Consider the following 20,787-nt stretch of genomic DNA (forward strand, 5'->3'; position numbering starts at 1 on the left):
GCTGAGCCACAACCTGGCTTTTTTTTAGGAAAGTGCCAACAGGCAGCCAGGTTAGCTCCCATGCCCTTAGCCTAGAAAAGGAAAAGCCAATCCAGAGTGTATGTGGGTGAGGAGGAGAAGAGGAGACACAAGCAGGAGAAGAAGCAGGAAGCAATGTCCGGACAAGCGCAACAGTTACAGGCTAGCAAGAGGGCTGCCAGTCAACTGCCAAGACTTCAAGCCATGATAAGCAGCCCATCTTGGCTTGATCACTGCCTAGAGCTTGGCTCTGGAGATCAGCTTGGGTACTCAGTAACAACATTACTTAAGAGCAGAACTTGGAGTTTGGCTTGGAAATTATGAAAGGAGCAACCATGTTGAAGCAGCACATAATCCCCAACAAATACAAGAACATGTGGAAGGAGGCGAGGACTATATGTCGCTTTACAAACTTTAAGACTTTTACCTACTGTAAAACTTATTTACATGGCTAAGCCAACCTGTAAGGGCTAGGAGGGTGGAGTTAACCCTGCCCCAGCCAGGGCAATGGCCTATTGTTGGGGAATGTGTGTGCTACATTAAAGCATTGTACAAAAATTTCATCTATGCTGCGGTGTGTCCAGTCATCACCAAGAGGAACCCCTCACAGTCACTCATTGCTAGGACAGTTTCTTCAACACTGCAAAGCTGTAGCAGATCTTACAAAAGTGAAGAATTATAACTACTTACTTTGTCCCATAACTCACCTTCCAGAAGGATTAGAAACTTTTTTTTTTTTTTTTTAAGAGAGAAATCAGGGGTCTTCTGGTTGGGGCTCCACCTCCCTTGGAATGAGCTTTTGCCCAAATGCAGAAAGGATAGGAAGCCAATGCCAGATTTTAAGAAGGGATGCTATCATCAGAATTACAACGATGAATAAAAATCAGACCCTGATTAAAATATGGTAAATCTGCCAGAGGGCACATAAACTTGTTTTGGTGGCTATCTCCTTTTCTATCTGATCCAGATTAGCACTGGTTCATTTCTACTCCAGAGAACTGGGTCAAACTCTGTTTTCTGAAAATAATTCTTTTCCTTGAGCAAAAATCCAACCACCCTCCTTCCCCCTGTAGATGCAACAGCCCAATGTTATATTTAGCTGTGCCGAGACAAAGGAAGGAATAGAAGAACGTGAAAAAAATGGAAACTTGGAACTGACATTTTGTAGCATATGTGTGATGGCTGGTTTCTTTTAAAATTCATAGAAAGACATGCGCTAATTTAATATTGTGGCAAACTAAAGTTGGTCAGACCCTCCAGTGTATTACTCCACACTGTGTGCAATTTATATCACCTTTCACAGTCAACCTGAAAAGAACAGTGCAGTGCCCAATAGTACACAGAGGAAAATTAGGACTCTGCATGTTTCAAAAACAATTTGGAAGATGTGTTTCAGATCTCCTAGCAGCACAACACCTCTCTGCTTTTCATTAAAACGTCTTCTTTCTCCCTGTCTTCCAAGGGATCCTGAAAAAAGATGCTGCTCTTTTAGAAGTCAAGTTAATGAGTTGGGTCCTTAAAGCAGTAGCATCTTTTTCTGAGAAAACAGGCACTGTGCTTGAGTTCATGCAAGGTGCAAAGCATTTCCTGTTAATCATTTCTGAAGGGCATACAGGTAGTCCTCACTTAGTGACTGCCCTGTTTAGTGAGAGTTTGCAGTTAGGACAGTGATGAAAAAGTAACTTTACAACCAATCCTTGCATTTATAACCTTCACAGGTCTGTATAGCAAAGGAAAGCTGAAGTAAGATCATAAGCACAATCATGGTTTCACTTTTCAACCACTTCGTTTAATAACCAAGTTGCTGGTCCCAATTGTGGTTACTAAATGAGGACTACCTGTACAGACTTAAGGAATATAGGGGAACACCCATAACTCCAAGGCTTTTACCCAAAGAATTACTGCCCCTTCCTGCAGGCTGGCTGTGGAGTTATATTCCAAAAGATCCATCTAGTGATACAGAGATAGAAGGGAAGAACTATGTTAGTCTTTGGCAACAGAATAGACACAGAATTTGATAGCATCTTCAGGAGTGACTAAAATGGTTAGGGCATCGACTTTATTAGAGGTCCAAATAAAATTGATTAGTTTTGATGGTGCTACCAGACCAAGTCATATGGGTAATCCCATTGAAGGGATTTATAGTCCAACATGTCTGAAAGATACAAGGTACGGAATGGTTTCTCTGATGCAGAGTGCTCCTTCTGCTACTCAGTTGGCTGAAACATTTTGCTTTAGGAAATACCTGGATGAAATTAGGAAGGGCAGTATGTAATGTCTGAATGTAGGTGGACATTTTAAAAGCTAAGTTCACATATGCTAAGTGTAAACAGTGAATCCAGTGGTTTATGGTGGATGAGTGCGATGGGTGAAGCCAGCCATTTGTGCCTTATTTAACAGATTGTGACAATAGTAAGTTGTATAAATGTTGTATAAATGTTATACAACATTTAGCATGTTGTATAAATCCAAAGTGTTGCCCATAATAGGAGACAGGAATGGAAATTTGAGCTCCACTCAGGGGTGTCTGCAGGAGGGATTTAAACAGTTGATGGTGGCTACAACTGCATGAACAAAGCTGCCATCTTAACATTTTTAACCATCTTCCTCCATAGACACCTCTGGGTCAACCTTAAAAAAACCCTGCAAAAACCATTTAATGCCTCTATCCGCCACCAATTTAAAAGCCAAGAACACCCACCTCCAAACCAGCACTCTTCAGTGAGCTGGGAATTCTGGGTAGTGCCCATAGTATATCTGAAAAGTGTCCAGCCAAGACTTCTTTCTATTAAGGAAATCCTGAATGCCTTCCCTACTGTTAGTAGCTTAAAAAATATTTTGTGAGAGGCCTTTGGCCTGCTATAGCATTTCTACAGAAAAAGTAGTGGCCATTGCAACAACAGTTTAAATGATGGAGACTATTAAATTTATAAACTGCAGAGTAACTTTTCTTAGGGAGATAAGAAAAAGGAAAAGCTCCCATTTTGTTTTCAGAATTTTTTTAAATCTTTATTGTTGTTCAGTTTAGCCCATGATGTGATCATCATCATGGGACAGAACAGCCAAACCAAGCAGAAAGTTGGATATGCACAGGTAGGTAGAAGGGTAGAATTTGGGATTTCCACTTTGAGGGGGTGTATTTGTCACAATTGGACGTAAAGAGCTGGACAGAAGGTGGCTGACTTAAGTCACTGTTTGATGACTTCGTCTTCATTGTTATTGTTGTTACTACTACATAATGTAAAGGAATAAAGGAAATAGATAATACAAATATGAGTATAAAAGGTATAAAGAGTAGATAATACAGATAAAAAACCAGATATACACAGTAAAAAACAGCCAACAAATCTGAAATGTCATATACTAATATACTCTAATACATCAGTGAAAGGATAAGTCATTTCATATCCCTTTTCTGATCAAAACGTATCTCCATTAAACTTTAAAGGTACCTGGTTAACACAATTGAAATTATTAAAAAGAGAGGGAGGGAGAGAGAGAAACTATAGGTGACAAATAATACATTAAGACAGTGCTGTAAATTTTTATGTGGCTTATATGTCAATATATCAACTCTAAAACTCAAGTTTTGGATGTAGCACAATTCCATATATAAAATTATAGTCTAAAAGAGTTTCAAATAGAACTGAATTCTACATCAGATTTACTTTCTAAAAACAAAGTTATTCCAGACACTGAAGCATCCTCCCACAATTTGGTTAGCCATTCTTCCATGGAGGGGATCAAAGATGTTTTCCGATAAAAGGCATATAAAATCCTTGTAGTCATTAAGGTATACAATGCCAATTCAGTATATTTTAAAGGAATATATGATTTAGTGAAATGTAATAAAAATATCTCAGGATGGAATAAGAGTACAACTTTCTGAATTGTTCCATTCAACAGTGGATTATTTTCTAGTACTGTTGAGCTTTACAACATTGGTGAACATATGGAAAAGGGATCCAATCTGTTAATTATATTTCCAGCAATTTTGGGGGGAAAGGAATTATTCATTTTACTATTGGATAACTTCATGATGCCATGAAATGATAACAAAGACTAGAAGCTTGAAGAACTAGGACCTGTGGGTAGAGTAGAGTAGAGTAGAGCAGTGTGTGTGTGTGTGTTATAGCTCCCTCCCATCCCTCCATCCCTGAAAAGCTTTCCAGATTTGCATTAGGCAGATGAAGTAATAATATTGGGAAAAGGCATTTTGGCTCAGTCTTCTAAATCAGCTTGTTGCCTCTTTGGGTTAGACTAGTGTTTCTCAACCTTGACAACTTTAAGATGTGTGGACTTCAACTCTGGCTGGGGAATTCTGGGAGTTGAAGTCCACACATCTTAAAGTTGTCAAGGTTGAGAAACACTGGATTAGACCATAGCAGTGCAGAATGATTGGAATAAAGTCAGGCAATCTTTTGGTGGCCATGCAGAGCACATAATATTTTAAGGTGTGAAGAGGTGCAAGTAGTGAGGCCACATCACAATGTGTGTGGGAATGGATTGGGGAGTATTTGTGGGCGGGTTATTTGTGACACACCTCTTTTAGACTTACACTACATCCTTCACCTGGTCTCCACCTCAAACTGTCAGGAAACTGCTGCTCATTTTCAGCAACGGTGGCCAAAAGGGCTATATAAAAGGAGTTGGAAGCCACATGTTACCCATACATATCTGCCTTAGAGACTCAACTTCTGCTGGAAATAAAATAGGCAGTTTTGGTGAGTAAGCTTACAGTTTTCTTAAATAAACTTCTGGTTTAGCTGTAACAAGAACATCCTCCTGTAAAAGGCTGCTTGCCAGAAGGTTACAGAAGAGGTTGAATTTGCATGCTTCTTAATATAAAAAATGCAAAGAAGCTATCATATTGAGCTTGGCTTATCTCATCTGCATCCATGCAGATTTCAGGGCAGTGACAGAGAACTGGTTTGCCTTTGCCTTCTTCCAGAAAGTTTTATTGACTTCTCCACGTACGGTGCAACCCAGGGGCCTACATCAAGCATCTTTGTCTATGCATCAAAGTACCTGATTCTGTAATCTTTCTCCCTGTATCATACATTCTGTCTACTGAGTTCAAAAACATCTTAGACCAAAATCACTTTGCTGATCATCATCATCATCATCATCATCATCATCATCATCATCATCATCATCATGATGTTGTGTTGTTGTTGTTGTGTCCCTGCTCAGAATGGAAACTAGATTTCAGGATTCCAGCAAGAGCTGATCATGGAGTCTAGCAGCTTTCCGGGGAAGTACAATGCTGTTTAGGAAGGGTTGTACCTCAATTAACATCTGTAGATTTGTTCTGAGTGAAAACCTTGGGAGCCGTAGAAGCGGCACATCTGCTAAGCAGCTGAGCTACCCAAAACCACAGAGGGGTTTTGTGAAGGAAGCAAGAGCACATCTGGGGATAAAAGGGTTCAGGCCTGGATGTCTATCTTTTGCCACCCTGGCAAAAAACAGCAGGCTCAGCAGAAACCTAATGCCTAATAACGTGAGTTATTTGCTCCAGAGTAGAACCTCCGACAAGGACAGGACTTGTTGTTTTAGGAAAGCGGAGGTGCAGAGCCAGGTCTCTGGAGATGAATTTGGGGGCTGCTGGGAAGAGATTTATCTTCCTCTCAAAGTGGTATGCTTTTAACTGCTTTCCTGCAAATTGGTGGGGGGGGGGTTGTACTTGTAGAAATGGCAACAATTGTCATCATTGGTGATGGATGACTGGGCAGAAAGGAATCAGAAGATGCAGATCCTATAATTTCTGGATGAACTCCCTTGGTTCCTGGTGTCTGAGGCTTGCTATTAAGGCATCAGCAGATGGCAGAAGGAAATGGGAACTTTCTCCAATACCCCACTGGGAAGTTTTCTGCTCTAAAGGATGGTCCACGCAAGGACAAAGCAACTGAAAAGAGAAAGCCAGATTGCTGGCTGGGGAAACCTTATCTGAATGCATGCCAACTTTTTAAAAAGAACTCCCAAGTAGAAAACCAGCAGAGTAGGCAAAGGGTGGATTAAATCTTTTCTTCCCGAATTGATTGTTTTTCTACTGGGGAGAGGCCATGTTTTTACATCATTCAGTCAGGAAGTTTATTAGATAGGCTTCAAACGAGGTAGTGGCTGGTTAATGCAGCTTGTTTGCCTCCATTCTGTCTTCTTCCTTTTGCAGCAAATAGACAAACCTGGCATTGATAGCTTAGCATTCCATCTGATTATTGAACTGAAACAAGCCAGGTTCCTAAGCAGCTTTAAGTCAAGATTTGTTGATTTATGAATCCTAGCTTATTTGAAATGGATTAATAATCTTTGTTGATGTAAACACAGCCACCTTCTGGGACATTCTGAACTCAAGGAATCAACACCTCTTTATTTATTTGATTATTTATTTGATTTATATAGTGGCCCATCTTAAACCAGTGACTCTGGATGGCGAACAATCATAAAAACAATTAAAACAGTTAAAACACAATACAAAAAAGAAATTAAATACAAATAGCAGCCAAGAGATAATTATGATTGGTATAAACCTGCAATGATTGGTATAAACCTGCAAGTAATGAAGCAGTTAGATTAAAATAAGCCTGATATTTCTCTCTGGAGAAACACATTGTCAGAGAGTCATCTTTGGGCAACTGAAAAGATCATAAAATGTTTATCGCATGGTCTTAATGGATTTTGTTGAAGGGTGGGGTTTGTGCATGAGAGATAAAAGACATTGTCCTTACCGCTAACAATGTTCATGAGAGATGAGCTGGAATTTGTCTTTGAAACATCAGATTATCTCTCGAGCTAGATCTACCAATTCTGAGCTGCAAAATAGAGCACTGCTAGATGGAAGCAAAGAAGCCCATATTCTTCCCCTTTTCAACCACCATCACCACTTCACTCATGGAGGGATTAAAGTTCCTACAGAAACTCCATTTTTCCAGGTCTACTCTAGGATTATGTTCCTTGTGGTAGCAGCAAGAAAGACTTAACAATGGTGTTGATTCCAGCTGAGTTACCATGGATTTTATTTATTTTTTTTACTGAAACATTTTTTTTAAGTGGCGGGGAATGACGGCAGCCTTCCGGCCGTAAAAGATGGCGTTTTGTCAGGGATTCTGTAGTAGTGCTATAGATAAAGGTGGCTGACTGGCTAGTGACTGATTGCATCAGTCATGGGATTTAAATATAGTTGATCCACATTATACAGCCCTATGGCTGGTCTGATTTATTTTTTAATTTATTTTTAATTTATTTTTAATTGAATTAATTGGGCCACTGACTTTTCCTTGATTTATCAGTTGTATCCAACATTTTCCTTTTTGGGAACAGTCTCAGAATAGAATTAGAAAGTTCTTTTATGTATGATTGCAGTCGGTTCCATTTTTCCCCCTTTCTTTTCTGTGTGGAAGACTTATATATGATATGCTGAAAGGGTATTGTCACAACACTTATCCAAATCTATTAAAAGACCTAGAAGCTGCACTCTAACATTAACCCTAGGTTAATGTTAACTTTAGTTGGGATAGGAGTTATTTGTTTCTGTGTCTGAGCCTTATTGTATTTCATGAACCCAGAAAATTGATTAATTCAGGAACTAAATTGAGTGTACAATGTGAACAGAGCCAGAGTCTCAACATTTAATAGAAGGGGTGGGGCTGCTGGACCCTTCAGGTGTAGGGGCTGCCCACAAGGCTCTAACCCTTCACCATATGTTTTCTTTCAAAGCAAGAGCCATTTTCTGAGCTCCTAATAAATGGCCATTTCCTGCATTCAGCAGTATATCAGTATGGGTTTGTCTCTATTAAAACATTCATTTGTATCAAAAGGAACTACAGTCTTTTTTGTAAGACATTTTATAAACATGTCATGTGTAAAAGAAAAAAAAATGAACATCCTACCTTCTCAAAATAATCATCATGCAATGAAGGAGGACAATGTAATATAATGTATCTGATTTAAGAATTAGTTCAAAAATAGGGAATAAAGTGAATGAAAAAGCAGAGACTGCAGGAAGAATTGGGGCAGGGGAAACACTGTCCAAGTCCATGAGCCTGAGACAATATTGGCAACCGTGCTAGAAGTAAATCACAGTCAAGGAGGAAGCCAAGCATGCTTCTTGAGCAAAAAGTCCCATAATTTCTGCCCACTTTTCACCCAGTAGCACTTTTAATGGAAGTAGGCATGGAGAACAAGACTTTTTGAATGACAGGGGAACAAGACCCCTTAAATATGTAGGTCCTGATGAATGAAGCATTCACATTTTACAGTGAGCACTCACCTGTTGGGATCTTGCATTGTGAGTTAACCCCTAAACATATTGGGGGCATTTTTCCATGGTCAATTTGACCCAAATCCATCCATCCATCCATCCATCCGCTAGCTAGCTAGCTAGCTAGCTAGCTAGCTAGCTATCATCTCCAGCAAGTAGGTGTGATGGCTGGTGTGTATCATCAGTCCTTTGTGTTGTAAGGCAGGGTTCCTCAACCTTGGCAACTTGAAGATGTGTGGACTTCAACTCCCAGAATTCTGCTGGGAATTCTGGGAGTTGAAGTCCACACATCTTCAACTCGCCAAGGTTGAGGAACCCTGTTGTAAGGTATTTTACTGTTGTTTAAAATGTCATTCTAATGAGACAAGATGCATCTGCCCACCACCTTTCCTTTTCCATTTTTCCTCCTTTTCCTATTTTCCTTCCAAGATGTTGCTTTGTTGGTACTGCCATCTAGTGCCTTATTTTTATATATATATTTTAAAAGCTTGGTTGCTATTATCTTGGGACAAAAGCTGATTAATATGCATTGAAAAATTATGTATCAGGTTCAGTTTCTTTTTTCCAACAGCAGGCAGTCCAGACTACAAACAAGGCATTATTCCTGTGGCTGTTTATTGCTTTTCATGTTTCTAGTAACTGGTACTTAGAAGAACACTGCCTATACAGCTGGAAAGACTATGCCTAATAGTGACGCTGGTGGCTTCCTGCCAGCAGCCTTGGAGTCTAAACGGAGCCACTGCAAGTGCAAGATGAGTCAGCTCATGCTTAAAAGTGCTTGCAAAGAGTGAAAAAGATAAGTTGTACAGTACTGAGACCATCCCAGTGGAGATCTTTCAAGCTCTTTCTTTAATTTCTTCCAGTCTGAAATGGTTCAGGTTTCATAGACAGATTAAAGGAGGGCAGGAATTTGATTCCAGTGGGGAAACACAGGTGTTTGGAGGCAATATGAAAACAGGCATATGTGCTTGATGGTGTTAAGAAATAAATGCATCATCAAAATGTTGGTGTCCCTCAGTCCCTGGGATCTTTACTGTAGTCTCTATTCTGCTCCCATGTCCTGACCACATTCTAAGGTTTTCAGCTCTGAAGGGCTGAGAGATGCTTATGAAGTCTCCTCTGCTCCTTCCCCACCACATCTAGTCCAGTTCTCCCCCTCTCTCCCACACTGCTTGGAACGGCATTTTGCCCCACTTTCCAGAATTATTGGAGTATGGGATATTTCATAGCTACCCATCAATGCTGGTTCCAGGAAGACCACTAGACTGCAGCCTGAATTTTAAGGTTAATTGCAACCTCATCCAGAACTAGCATATCTTCAAAATATTGAAGTCCAGCCTGCAGAATCAGTAACAGCTCCAGCCTGCCTGAATTCAGGTTTAGCTTATTCCCCCACATTGAGTTTTTTTCAGCCTGGAAAGGTATGCTGTCTCCCTGCAGCATTGTGCAGGTACGAAAAAATGAGAAATAAGTTGAATTTAGTGAAACATACTCAGAACAGTTCCTGAAGAGAGTAGTAGAAATCTCCCAATATTACCTTCCAGTTATCTGCAGAGAGATAGGAGCAAAATCACTACAAAATTACATCTCCTATTTCCAGCTCCCCAGATTTTCCAACAAGATGCCCTAGATCAAAAACTGTCCAGAGATCCAAATCATCATCATCATCATCATCATCTTGGGAAGGACTCGATAGGTGGATAAAAATGCTAGATCCAATCTAAACATCTGGCTGACTGTGCGACCAACCATAATATTAAAAAATGCCACCCTAGTTTGGATTGGACAAATGTGCCATCCTTACCATCAACAGGGGAAAAATAGTGAAAACTGAGAGAATCAAGATGCCCTATGGAAATAACATCAACAGTCTGGATGAAGAAGATCACTACAAATACCTGGGCATCCTTCAAGCTGACAACATCAAGCACACTGAAGTCAAGAAAGAGTTTAGTAGTGAATACATCATGAGAGTGAAGAAGATCTTAAAGTCTAACTCAGTGGAGAAAATACCATCAAGGCAATTCACACCTGGGCAATTCCAGTCATTAAGTACACAGCTGGAATAGTGGACTGGACTCAAGCAGAACTTGAAGCCCTGGATAGGAAGACCAGAAAAATAATGATAATGAATCATGCCCTTCATCCACGCAGCAACATTGACAGACTTTACTTACCAAGGAACATAGATGGGGGTGGAATGTTATGAGTACACCAGACAGTTGAAGAAGAAAAAAGGGCAGTCCAATTCCAAAACATCTGGAGCACCACTCAAACACCATCAGCATTGACAAAATCATCAGTCAATTGGAAAAGGCAGCTTTACTCAGAACAGATTACATCCTGTGACAATACCTTTAATATTATTAAACAACAACATCTGCCTATCCCAGGCCCTTGGGAAGAAGTCGATAGGTGGACAAAAATGCCAAATTTAGTTTAAACATCTGGGTGATTGTGTAACCAACCATAACGTAGAAAAGTTTTATAATCAGACCTGAATGATTCAAAGTCCTTAACATTTGAGCTGTCCCTGTTTATATGCTACACAGCAGGTATTGCTGACTAGACACAAGCAAAACTAGATTCTTTAGGTCACAAGACTCCAAAACCTATGAAAATACATCATGCAGTATGCCCCCAAACTGACATGGATTATTTGTGTTTAACATGTAAAATTGGTGACCCTGATTTCCTACAAATGAAGCTGACATTGGAGGATGGAATCAGAGGCTTACATAATTACATAAAAGCGGGCAAAAAGAAAATGCTAATAAATGTCTTCAAGGAAGACATTTTTAAGGTGATAGAATCAAAGGTGGCATACAAAAGTGAATGAAAAATTCAAGAGATCAGCCTCTAAATAGCCAACACTTTGAAGGTATTAAAGACAAGGCAAACATTAAACTTGGCAACGATTTCAGATCCCAGACAGGTGGAAGAGCCGCAGACAAATGGCAGTTGAGTCCGCAGAAGGAACAGGGGCCTGGCAAATGTCTCAGAAGGGACCCTCCCTAGTTTCTTGGGCTGTAAAGGCGAGGGGGGAGAGATGTACTTTCAGACTGGCAAGATTCTGTTAATGTAACCTTCCAATAAAGTAGAGCTGGTACTTTTGGGTGTGCTTCTTGTCTGGACTACCTCACAAGGCTGACACACGCATAATATACTAAACCATATCCCATCCATGTGATAACTCTGAAAATTGAACAAAATGGGACCATCGGTGGTGTGATGGGAGAAGCCAACGAAAAGGGGTGAATACAGCAAGAGGCTGGGCTGCAGAGAAAAACATTCTAGGGAAAAAAACTATCCAATGGAAAGGGCAGTTTGGCAACGGATCCATTCTAAGGCTCCTCCCTCCTCTCTGTCACATGACCCAGAGCGGAGCATCTGCGTCTGTGCTTCTCAGTGCACACAAACACATAGACACAGCATGAGGAGAGAACAGAGACACACAACCAGAGGTGGAACACATTGCTTCACGAAGGAAGTGCACATCCTATAGCCAGTGCTGGTAAACGGGTTGGAAAGAATTCCAGAAGCTGTGTTCTGTGTGCTGTTACCTTGTTTACATCTCTGCTTGGATCATCCATTGACTATATTCCAGGCAATGCTGTTGTTTTCCTCTATTAGTTCCATCCAACAGTCTTCACAGAGGAGATGGAAAATGTGTTCTGAACTCCCAGGCCCCATGCAACCATATTGCAGAAACGTAAGGAGATTTGTTTTTACATATCCCTTCCTTGAGCATAGTTAAGCAATGAAGGACTTCTGAACAAAAGTTGCCAGAATCCTTATTCATTGTTTGGTGCTGATGGGAACTGTAGTCCAAATCATCCATCACCCTGTTGCCTCATCCCTGTTCTCCAGCAAGTGAACTTGGTTAAAAAAGAAATATCTTCATTGTTTTATCATTTATTACTTCCAGGCCTGCTTGATTTATAGACCACTTCTTTAAATGCTAGAGTGATCGTCCATCTGCTTCTTTTATGAAACCAGCCATCTATTTATTTGCATTCAACATAGGAATGTATATTGTTTTTGAAATGTTATTGTGTTAATAAATCATTACAGTTTCCCCCTGGGATTTTTTTTTTTGATTGAAAAGCTAAGCACAAACAGTATATTGCAATAATTAAAATGAAATTAAAACATGATCAATATCAGTTGTTCATTTATTTTAACCATATGTTGTAATAAACTCAATGTTTTTTTTCTTCTAGAATGTATGAATTGCACGAAGCTCACAGACATGACAGAAAGGCTGAATATCTTGGAAGCCAAAGTAAGTTAATTTTTCAGGAAACCATTTGGATGGTTAAGAATTTTCTCTGCTTTTGACCTTCATCTACCTTGCTTCATTGCTCTCAGCTGTCCTAAAATATCCTGTCCCATATTTCTGGAGCATCTCCCAGAGCTTCATTTAAAAGACTTCAGCCATTCTCCTTTAATGTATGACAAGAAGTATCATCCAGAATGTATGAGTGGAAGTATCTTCCAGAACTATCTTCCAGAAGTATCTTCCAGAATCATAGAGTTGGACAAGGTCTCAGAAGTCACCTAGTTCAGCCTCCTGCTCAGTGCAGGATCTGAGAAAGCATTTTAAACAGATGGCTATTCAGCCTCTGTGAAGATGACCACTGAGGGGAAGGAATATGCCACTTTATCATTGGAGGTGTTAATTGAACAGCATTGACTCTTCCAGACCTCTTGACCTACTGACCCCAAGAGGGCAGTAGGGTATAGATAGCATTAAGGATTGACTCTGTGTCCCCTTTTTATCTATCAGGTTCCTAATCTGAGGTCACTTCCTTTTGCCTTTCTTCCAAAGTACGCATGCACAGAGCACTTGCTCTTTGATTCTCCTCCTGTAGGATATAGCTAGCTGGGGGTGCTAGCTTTATCTATTCCTATAATCTATTTCCTATAAATATGTCTCTTTTCTGTTATAGTTATATCCTGCTGCACTAATAATTGCTCAGGTTAGATTTCTACTCTCAGGAACGTTCACACACACACATAGAGTGTTTTAATCTCCAACATTCATGAGGCAACCTCTTCTATTGTTTGAAGCTCTTACCATCAGGAAATTCCTCCTAATATCTAAATCTACTCCCATGAAGTTTCAATCCATCGATTCTGGGCCTGTATCATGTATCATCAGCTTTCTTTGTTTCCTCAAAAACATAACACTACGTGTTATCAAGGTTACTGTGGGGTGGGCAGAAGGAAATCAGGATTTATTTGTACAACGGGCTAGGGATCCTTTTCACAGAGGGGGAGATGAATATAAATCAGCCCTAGATTTTAGTGGAGGTGGGAGGATAACATCTCTGCTGCCTCTCCTTCAAGGAAATAAAGAGAATGCAAAAAGTCCAGAAGCAACATTTTCTTCACATCGGCCACTAACTAAAAATAACCCAAGTCAAAGAAATGAGAAACAGGCCTTATCAAGTTGACAAGGAATCCCATAAATCTCAGTCCCAAGTTTGTTGGCATCTTGCTCAGGTACACTGGGGAGGCATCTGGGATTACAGTCCATTCCTATGAACTCAGCCACAATCAATTTGCTCTGAGAAATGGAGCTTCTTTCTTTGTTCCTCCTCTATCATTATAGTGTCCAGATGCTGCTGGGTTGACTCTTCCCACCCAAACATGGAAGGGTTTTATCTTGGGTTGACTAATACAGCCCTCAAGCTATTCCCTCCCTCATGCTCACTCTTGTCCTCGCTGCAGCTTTTTGCTGGAGCTCTTTAGGACCTCAAGGTTTCCCTACCTGATACGTTCCCTTTGGACTGTTTGGGGCACCGTAAGTGGTGTTAGAGGCTTGGCTTTTCCTGCTGCACTACATTTTCCATCAGACCTAGCTGCTAGAGCCAGTGGTTAACTGGCCGAGGACGGGGATGGTTGAGAATGTTCTTTTATGTGAGATTTCCCAGACCAGTGCGGTTGAGCTGGTCCCACCACATAACTTAAGGACCATCCCAAGTGAGAACTCGCCAGAAGAGATAAAGCTGTTTCTGCTTTAGCCCAGAAGACTTGGTCTTTCAAAGTTCAGCTTCAGGCAAATGGAGCTTAGGAAGGATATACTATTGCCTAGACTTTTAAGATCTCCAACCCTGACTTGTGTAGTCTTGCTTTGATACCTGTACAACAGGTAGCAGTTTGTGGTGTACGAAGCTAAAGGTCAGACATCAGATACAGTCCGTTGCACAAATAGCAAGAGATCAGCAGCTGCTCACGGTGCAAGGCAAATCGGGGGTAATAGCAAAGGTTGCAAAGCCATTCTGTAAAGTTGGGATTGGAAGCCTGAAGAGCAGGAACAGCTCTACGAGAGGACACGATGGCAATGTTCCTTCAGAACTGGTCTTAAACAGAGCAGCTGGCAAGGTCAGTTATACCCAATTTAAAAGGATTTTTAAGATTTAGTCCCTTTTCTTTGCCCTGTATATTAAATAGTTGATTTGTTTCTGACTGTTTGTGACAGGATGACAGGACCCTTTGCTAAGACTGTCAGTAACTGCTGCTTTAAATTATAAACTCGTGCTTGTGACATCAGTGATGTCTAGCCATGATGTCTTCTAGTGGCCTCTTTTTTTATTGCCTTTGATTTTTCCAATCATCAGGGTCTTCGCCAGTGACTCTTGCCTTTGCACTCTATGTTCAAAAAAATTCAAGCTTTAGTTTCATTATTAGTGCTTCCAGGGAGCTGTTTTTGCCCTGCATACTTCTTCCTCTTCCTCAAATCTGCCTCCTTGCCCTTTCTTCTGTCTCTGTTGTTTTTGGGTTATGTGGATCTTCCTTTCCAAGGCCACCAGCATCTGACCAACCACGAAGCCCTGCACGTACGTGGCTGCTTATAGTGCACATACGCTATTTAAAATTATACTTAGATATTAGATTTCACAATGTATAATCCATCCAGGGCCATATACATTTGCCAAGTTCTCTGGAGCCCAGTCTTTTATTGTCCTATCTGCCCACATTTTTTAGTAAAATCCATTGGTGGATTATGGATAGTCTGTTAGAAATCTAAGTTTTGGATCACTCCCTGAAAAGTTGCAGTTATCTGATCTGAGCTGATATCATGTATCCCAGTGGAGGGCATAGGCTGTGGTGTCCTGAATGTGAGGAAATAAGATCACACAAATGCTAGATGTGATTGATTCCGTGTGTGATTGCTAAAGGACCACATAGTTTTTGCATGATCACTCTTTCTGGTAACACAATCCTCTCCTTCTGCCAGGCTCCAAATTATAACTTTTCCCTATATCATTAAAAGGCTTGTGCTTATTTATTTAAAACATAATAGAGTATTTTGTTCCACCATTTAATTTAAACACATTTTTCTTAATAACTCTGCACAGCTATATGAGATGAAAGGCAGTCCTATCCACATCTACTCAGAAGTAAGTCCCAATGACTTAAATCATGCTTACTCATAGGTAAATCTGCCTGCAGTTACAGATATAATTTAATAAAGGTCAGAAACTTCTAAACAAGGAGGGTAAGTTATGTATAAAACATTTGCAGCTGCCTTATGGCCATTGGTTCATCTAACTTGGTCTTGTCTTCTCTGCTTGTAAAGGTGGTTCCTGTTACAGCTGCTCGAGGTTATAGAATCTAGAATTCCAGAAAAAGGCATAGCAAAGGCAACCAAAGGTTATTAGCTAAGATACTGTTTCTGGGAATTAGAACAGAAAACCTGTATCAGGATCTATACTGACCTGTCCTGGGATGGCAAGTCCTGCCCATAATTCCAAGAGGGAAACTCAGAGGAGAATAATTAATAGAATCCTAGGGTTGGAAGGTCTTCTAGAAGATCTTGGAGCTCTAGAGCAACCCCCTGCCTAGTGCAGAGAAATGGCTGTCCAATCTTTTTTTGCAAATGTCCAGTGATGGAGCACCCATGACTTCAGGAGGCAGGCTGTCCCACTGCTTAACAGCTCACACAGCCAGGAAACTCCTTTTATTTCAAGTTTGTATCTCTCTCTGTAGCACTTCCAACCATTGGTTCTTGTCTTACCCTCAGGTACTATGGAAGATAAATCCACACCATTTGCTCTGTATGAAATTGGAAGTATTAGAAGACTGCTATCATGTTTTCCCTTAGCCTTCTCTTCTTTAGGCTAAATGTATCGAGTTCCTTTAACTGCTGTTGGTAGGATTTAGCCTCCAAGCCTCTTACCATCTTTGTTGTTCTTCTCTGTATTCTTTCCAGTACCTCAGCATCTTGCCATCTTCCCCAACCAGCAGGCCAACTTTTCCTCTTGCATGTACTCAAAGAACCCTTTTCTGTTATTTTTCTTATTCTCTAGTTCCTTCCTCCATCTTCGGTGAAGTTGTCTACAAGGCATGTCAAGAACCATTTGCTGCAGAGTATGATTCCCAGTTGATGTCAGAGTAATTGGAATCCTCCGTTTTCACAGTGGTGTGTTTCCTGGGTATCTTGGCCATCTGGTCTGCAAAAATTTCACCTATATCTTCTGCTTGGTTAAGTGGCCTGTAGTGTATGCCCACAACAGTGTCTTTTTTGTTTTTTCCTGTCTTAATATTTACCCAGGCACTTTCAGCAGGGTTTTCCTTGTTGTTACTGTTATTAATCAAATTTATTTGCTGCTAGACTCCCAGTGACCCATGAATTTCTGTATAGATGTACCATTCTTTACGTATAATGAGACTCCACCTCACCTGTTTTTGGATCTGTTTCTTCTGAACAAATTGCATCCTTCCAGTACAGTATTCCAGGCATGAGATCCATTCCAGCCATTTTCAGTAATATTAAAATATCATATTTGCCCTCCTGTACTAAGACTGTTTTGCTTGTTTGCTCCCCATACTCTGCACATTGGTGTACAGGCATCTGAGCCCTTTAGTAATGCTTTTTTTAAAATTTCCCTGCTGCAACAACTGGTGTATTGATACTCTTTACTTCTTACTACTTCCTTTCTTGTTGTAAAGTATACTGCCTTTAGTCTTCTGTTTTGGGTGTGGTTCTAGGTAATAGTTTCCCTTGCACTCCAGATGGCTTTAACCAGATGTTTTCCAAAGACATCCTTCTCAGTTTTTGTGTGGTGCAGCCCATCTGTCCCCAGAAGCCCTTCCTGTAGGTACTAAAGACTGATCCAGGAATCCAAAATTTTCTCGAGGACACCATCCCTTGAGTCAATGGTTCAGAATCCTCCATTCCTTCCTTGGGCTGTGACCATCAGCTGGAAGTAGGGAGGCCATCCTGCTCTTCATAGTCTCAACGTTCCTTCCAAGCTCTTTCTGGCAGTGTCTTTTGTTCCAATGTGAAACAGAAGAAAGGGATAATAGTCAATAACTCAGTCTCTCTGACCCATCTTGGAACTTTGCAATAGGAGACAACACACTTTCCTTGATATCATGTCTGGTCTGCAGATTGCCAGCTCTGTTCCTCTGAGCAGTGAGTCACCCATCACCACCACATGCCTTTTTCTCTTTGGAGAAGTCATTGGATTCCTTGTCTCCATAGCAGTCTGACTTCTCTCCTTCCTGTTCCTGTAACACTGGGTGAAAACCTTCTCTAGAAGTAAGTAAGTCTTCCTCCAGATGGAGTGCCTGAAACTGAGTGTGCAGCTTCACTGACAGGAACTGTCTTCTGGTTTTCTTGGACTTCCAAATTACATGCTGCCAGCCTTCATCTTCTGAGGCTCCCATTTTCTCTGTAGTAATCTTCTCCTTCCTGGGTTATTTTTGAGACATCCTTCTGCCCTGTCCAGAAACTCCCCATCTTGCTTGTTAAGTCTCAGTGTGGCAAGATGGGTCTCCAGCCCCTCCACTTTCTCCTCCAGCAATACAATGAGGATAGTTGGAGTCCTCCTCAGGCAGGTACACAAACATGGTGCATACCTTGCAGGTCATCACAGTACTTACCTCCTTGTCCATATCTATGTGACTCTTGAAGATTGTGTAGATCCACATGGGTCCTTTCTTTGTACCCTCCCTTGTCTAAACTCTCCTGGAAAGATAAAAATAAAACAAGTGACTTATATGCTGAAAAAGGGGAAAAGGAGAAAAGAAATAGAAAAAGGAGGGAGGGAAGATAATACATTTAGGGTTTTGCACACTATTAGGCACACGGGCTGCTATCTTGAGCCAATGAGACAAAGTCCCACTTCTCTGATGCTTGTGGTGACCTTCTGCTAACTCCCCAGAATGCTCCAGGCCTATGCAAATTCTCTGACTAAGCCTCAATGCATTAGGCTGAATTCTCTGATTAAGCCTCAATGAATTAGTGGAGAACTTTGGATATCTTGTGAGAAGACAAGACCCTATTCTCATCCTTGAACTTACTTTCATCAGTATCTCCATCTCCCCAACTTCACAAAACTGATTATAACTGAGATCCCCAGTTCAGGGTATGTCCATGGATATCTCCTGTGGTGCTTGCCAGGCTCCACAATCTTTCAAATTGTTTACATTAAAAAAATCTTATAATTAAAAAAGAAGCTGGGAAAGGCCAGCCTCCAGCATCATCCAAAAATACTGGAGGTCCCATAAACAAGTTTTCTTAGAACAAAAAATAAGGGGGAACTGCAGATTATTACTTCATTTGGAAGTGGCCTTGCCTGCGTAGAAAAAAGAGAAAAATAAAGCTCAGGTAGTGAAGAATATCCTGCAGGATAGAGTTGTAGAAGGGGTAGCAGGTAGCCTCTGGTAAATCTGTACTAACTAGTAGGCTGTGCTGTACTATTCCATCCATTTTATATACCACCCACAATATGTTGTCAAAATGCACATGTCCTCAAAGTTCTAAATGTGCCCAGCAATCCAAAAGAGTTGGATTATAAAATTAAGTAAGGACTCCTTGAAAGCAATTATCAGCTGTTTTATGGAGAGATCTTATCTGCATCGGTGTCTTGTAGATGTAACATGCATCATGATATCATCACATAAATGATGTGAGTTATATAATGTGCATTAGTCATGACACAGTACATAATTTGTATGGTGGAGTCAAGGCATGTGAGACATCACTTTCCCCCTTGTAGACACCTGTGCTTATCAGCTTATAGCGGTTCTTCTCTTGGCTCCTGTTCTCTGCTGAGACAACATTAATCAGGCCAGCTCCAGTCCTCAAGGAGCTGTTCATGGTCCTGATGTCCATTTAAATACCATGTCCCGCTCAAAAGAAGTTGGTATGATTGTCTCCACATCACTTTCATGTATATAATTTGTTCTGACTATTATGCTTTCCATCCAGATCCTTTTGCTTGAGGCTGCAGAGCGAGCTTCACCTTCAGACAATGATCTTCCGATGACAAGAACTACAGCCACCTGGTATGATGATTTGGTGCCTGATGCTATTCCGCTAGCTAATCCAGGAACAGCTCTGAGGAAACCAATGGGACCTGTTGGTGAGCAGATTGCCTCGTGTCCTCTTCCTGGGCATCTGATTTTAGTAAAAATGGGAAATGCCCTGTATTTCTTCATAAGTCAATTCTGTCCTTTTTTCTGCATTAAACGTAAGACCCATTATTTCAACCAAATAACACTAAGTCTGGGCTCAGCCAAGACATTTAATCATTAGTTATAACATTATCATTTGCCATACAAGTCTCTTATTTATTTAAGTAAGTAACCAACCAACCAACCATTTGGGAAAAAGCAACCTCTAGACATTTTCCAAGAAAAATGGAAAGCCTGTTGGATATCTATAAAGAGAGAAGTCTTCACCTATGCAGTTGGCTCTGAGAATAAGTTGTTCCCAATATTCCCTGATCTAAAATGGATAGAGATGCGAGTTTCCACAACTCCAGCCATGCTGCTCCTTTTGGACTTGGGTGTGACGTCATGAGCATGTTTAAAAGAGGTGCGTCTTGTCTCATGACAGTGTGTGGCTGCTTTCATCCAACTGACCATTTTACTCCCTCTGTGGATGCTACTGGACCCCTTCTGCCAGCTTCCCTTGGTTGAGATAGCAGTGGATAGGTTGCAAGGCTATGACTTCATAACTTCCCTGCCCTTGTGTATATATCACACACACACACACACACACAGAATGAAGGATAAGCCTAGGAAAAGAGTGAGCAAAGGCTGAGGAAGTCTTTCTTTTAAGCCTTCCTTCTGCCAGTAGTAATGATGTTAGCAAGTTAGTGGTACTTTCTCATGATATATGCAACAGCATTTGCTGTCTCTTCCCACCTCTGGCAGATGCCCATGGTGAGGTGGGCTAGGAAGAAGAAGATGGTCTGGGTGACAGGGAAGGGGTGGCAACAGGGAAGAGAAGGGATAAAATTGGTTTGGTGAGAAATGCTCCTGGGGAAGGCAGTGCAGAAAGAAAGGAGTAAAAGAAAAGGAGTTCTCTGGGAAAGAGGATTCAAGGATGGTTAAGGTGGCTACATGGGGAAAGAAGACAGGAGAAGTGGGTTTACAGGAGGAAGGGAACTGAGGGTACGGGCTACAGGTGAAAAGTGAATGAGAAGGTGGAAAGTTTAATTTCCTCACTGCAAATTATATTACTTGTTCAAAGTATTATAATTGTTTAG

At 40.8% G+C, this 20,787-nt stretch overlaps 1 protein-coding gene across 1 annotated transcript in view; it reads left to right on the forward strand.

Moving 5' to 3' along the window:
- The window catches only part of COL26A1 (collagen type XXVI alpha 1 chain), a 151,107-nt gene that overhangs the window by 106,758 nt on the left and 23,562 nt on the right, over positions 1-20,787 (forward strand). The window contains exons 4-5 of the mRNA XM_088152346.1: positions 12,499-12,560; positions 19,503-19,656. Of these exons, the coding sequence (XP_088008472.1) occupies positions 12,499-12,560; positions 19,503-19,656 (216 nt within the window). The remainder of the gene's footprint in view (positions 1-12,498; positions 12,561-19,502; positions 19,657-20,787) is intronic.

The sequence above is a fragment of the Python bivittatus genome, unplaced genomic scaffold (genome assembly GCF_059951505.1).
Source record: "Python bivittatus isolate LINGU-HERP-01145 unplaced genomic scaffold, Pbiv_v1 ctg000690_np1212, whole genome shotgun sequence".
NCBI classification, from domain to species: domain Eukaryota; kingdom Metazoa; phylum Chordata; class Lepidosauria; order Squamata; family Pythonidae; genus Python; species Python bivittatus.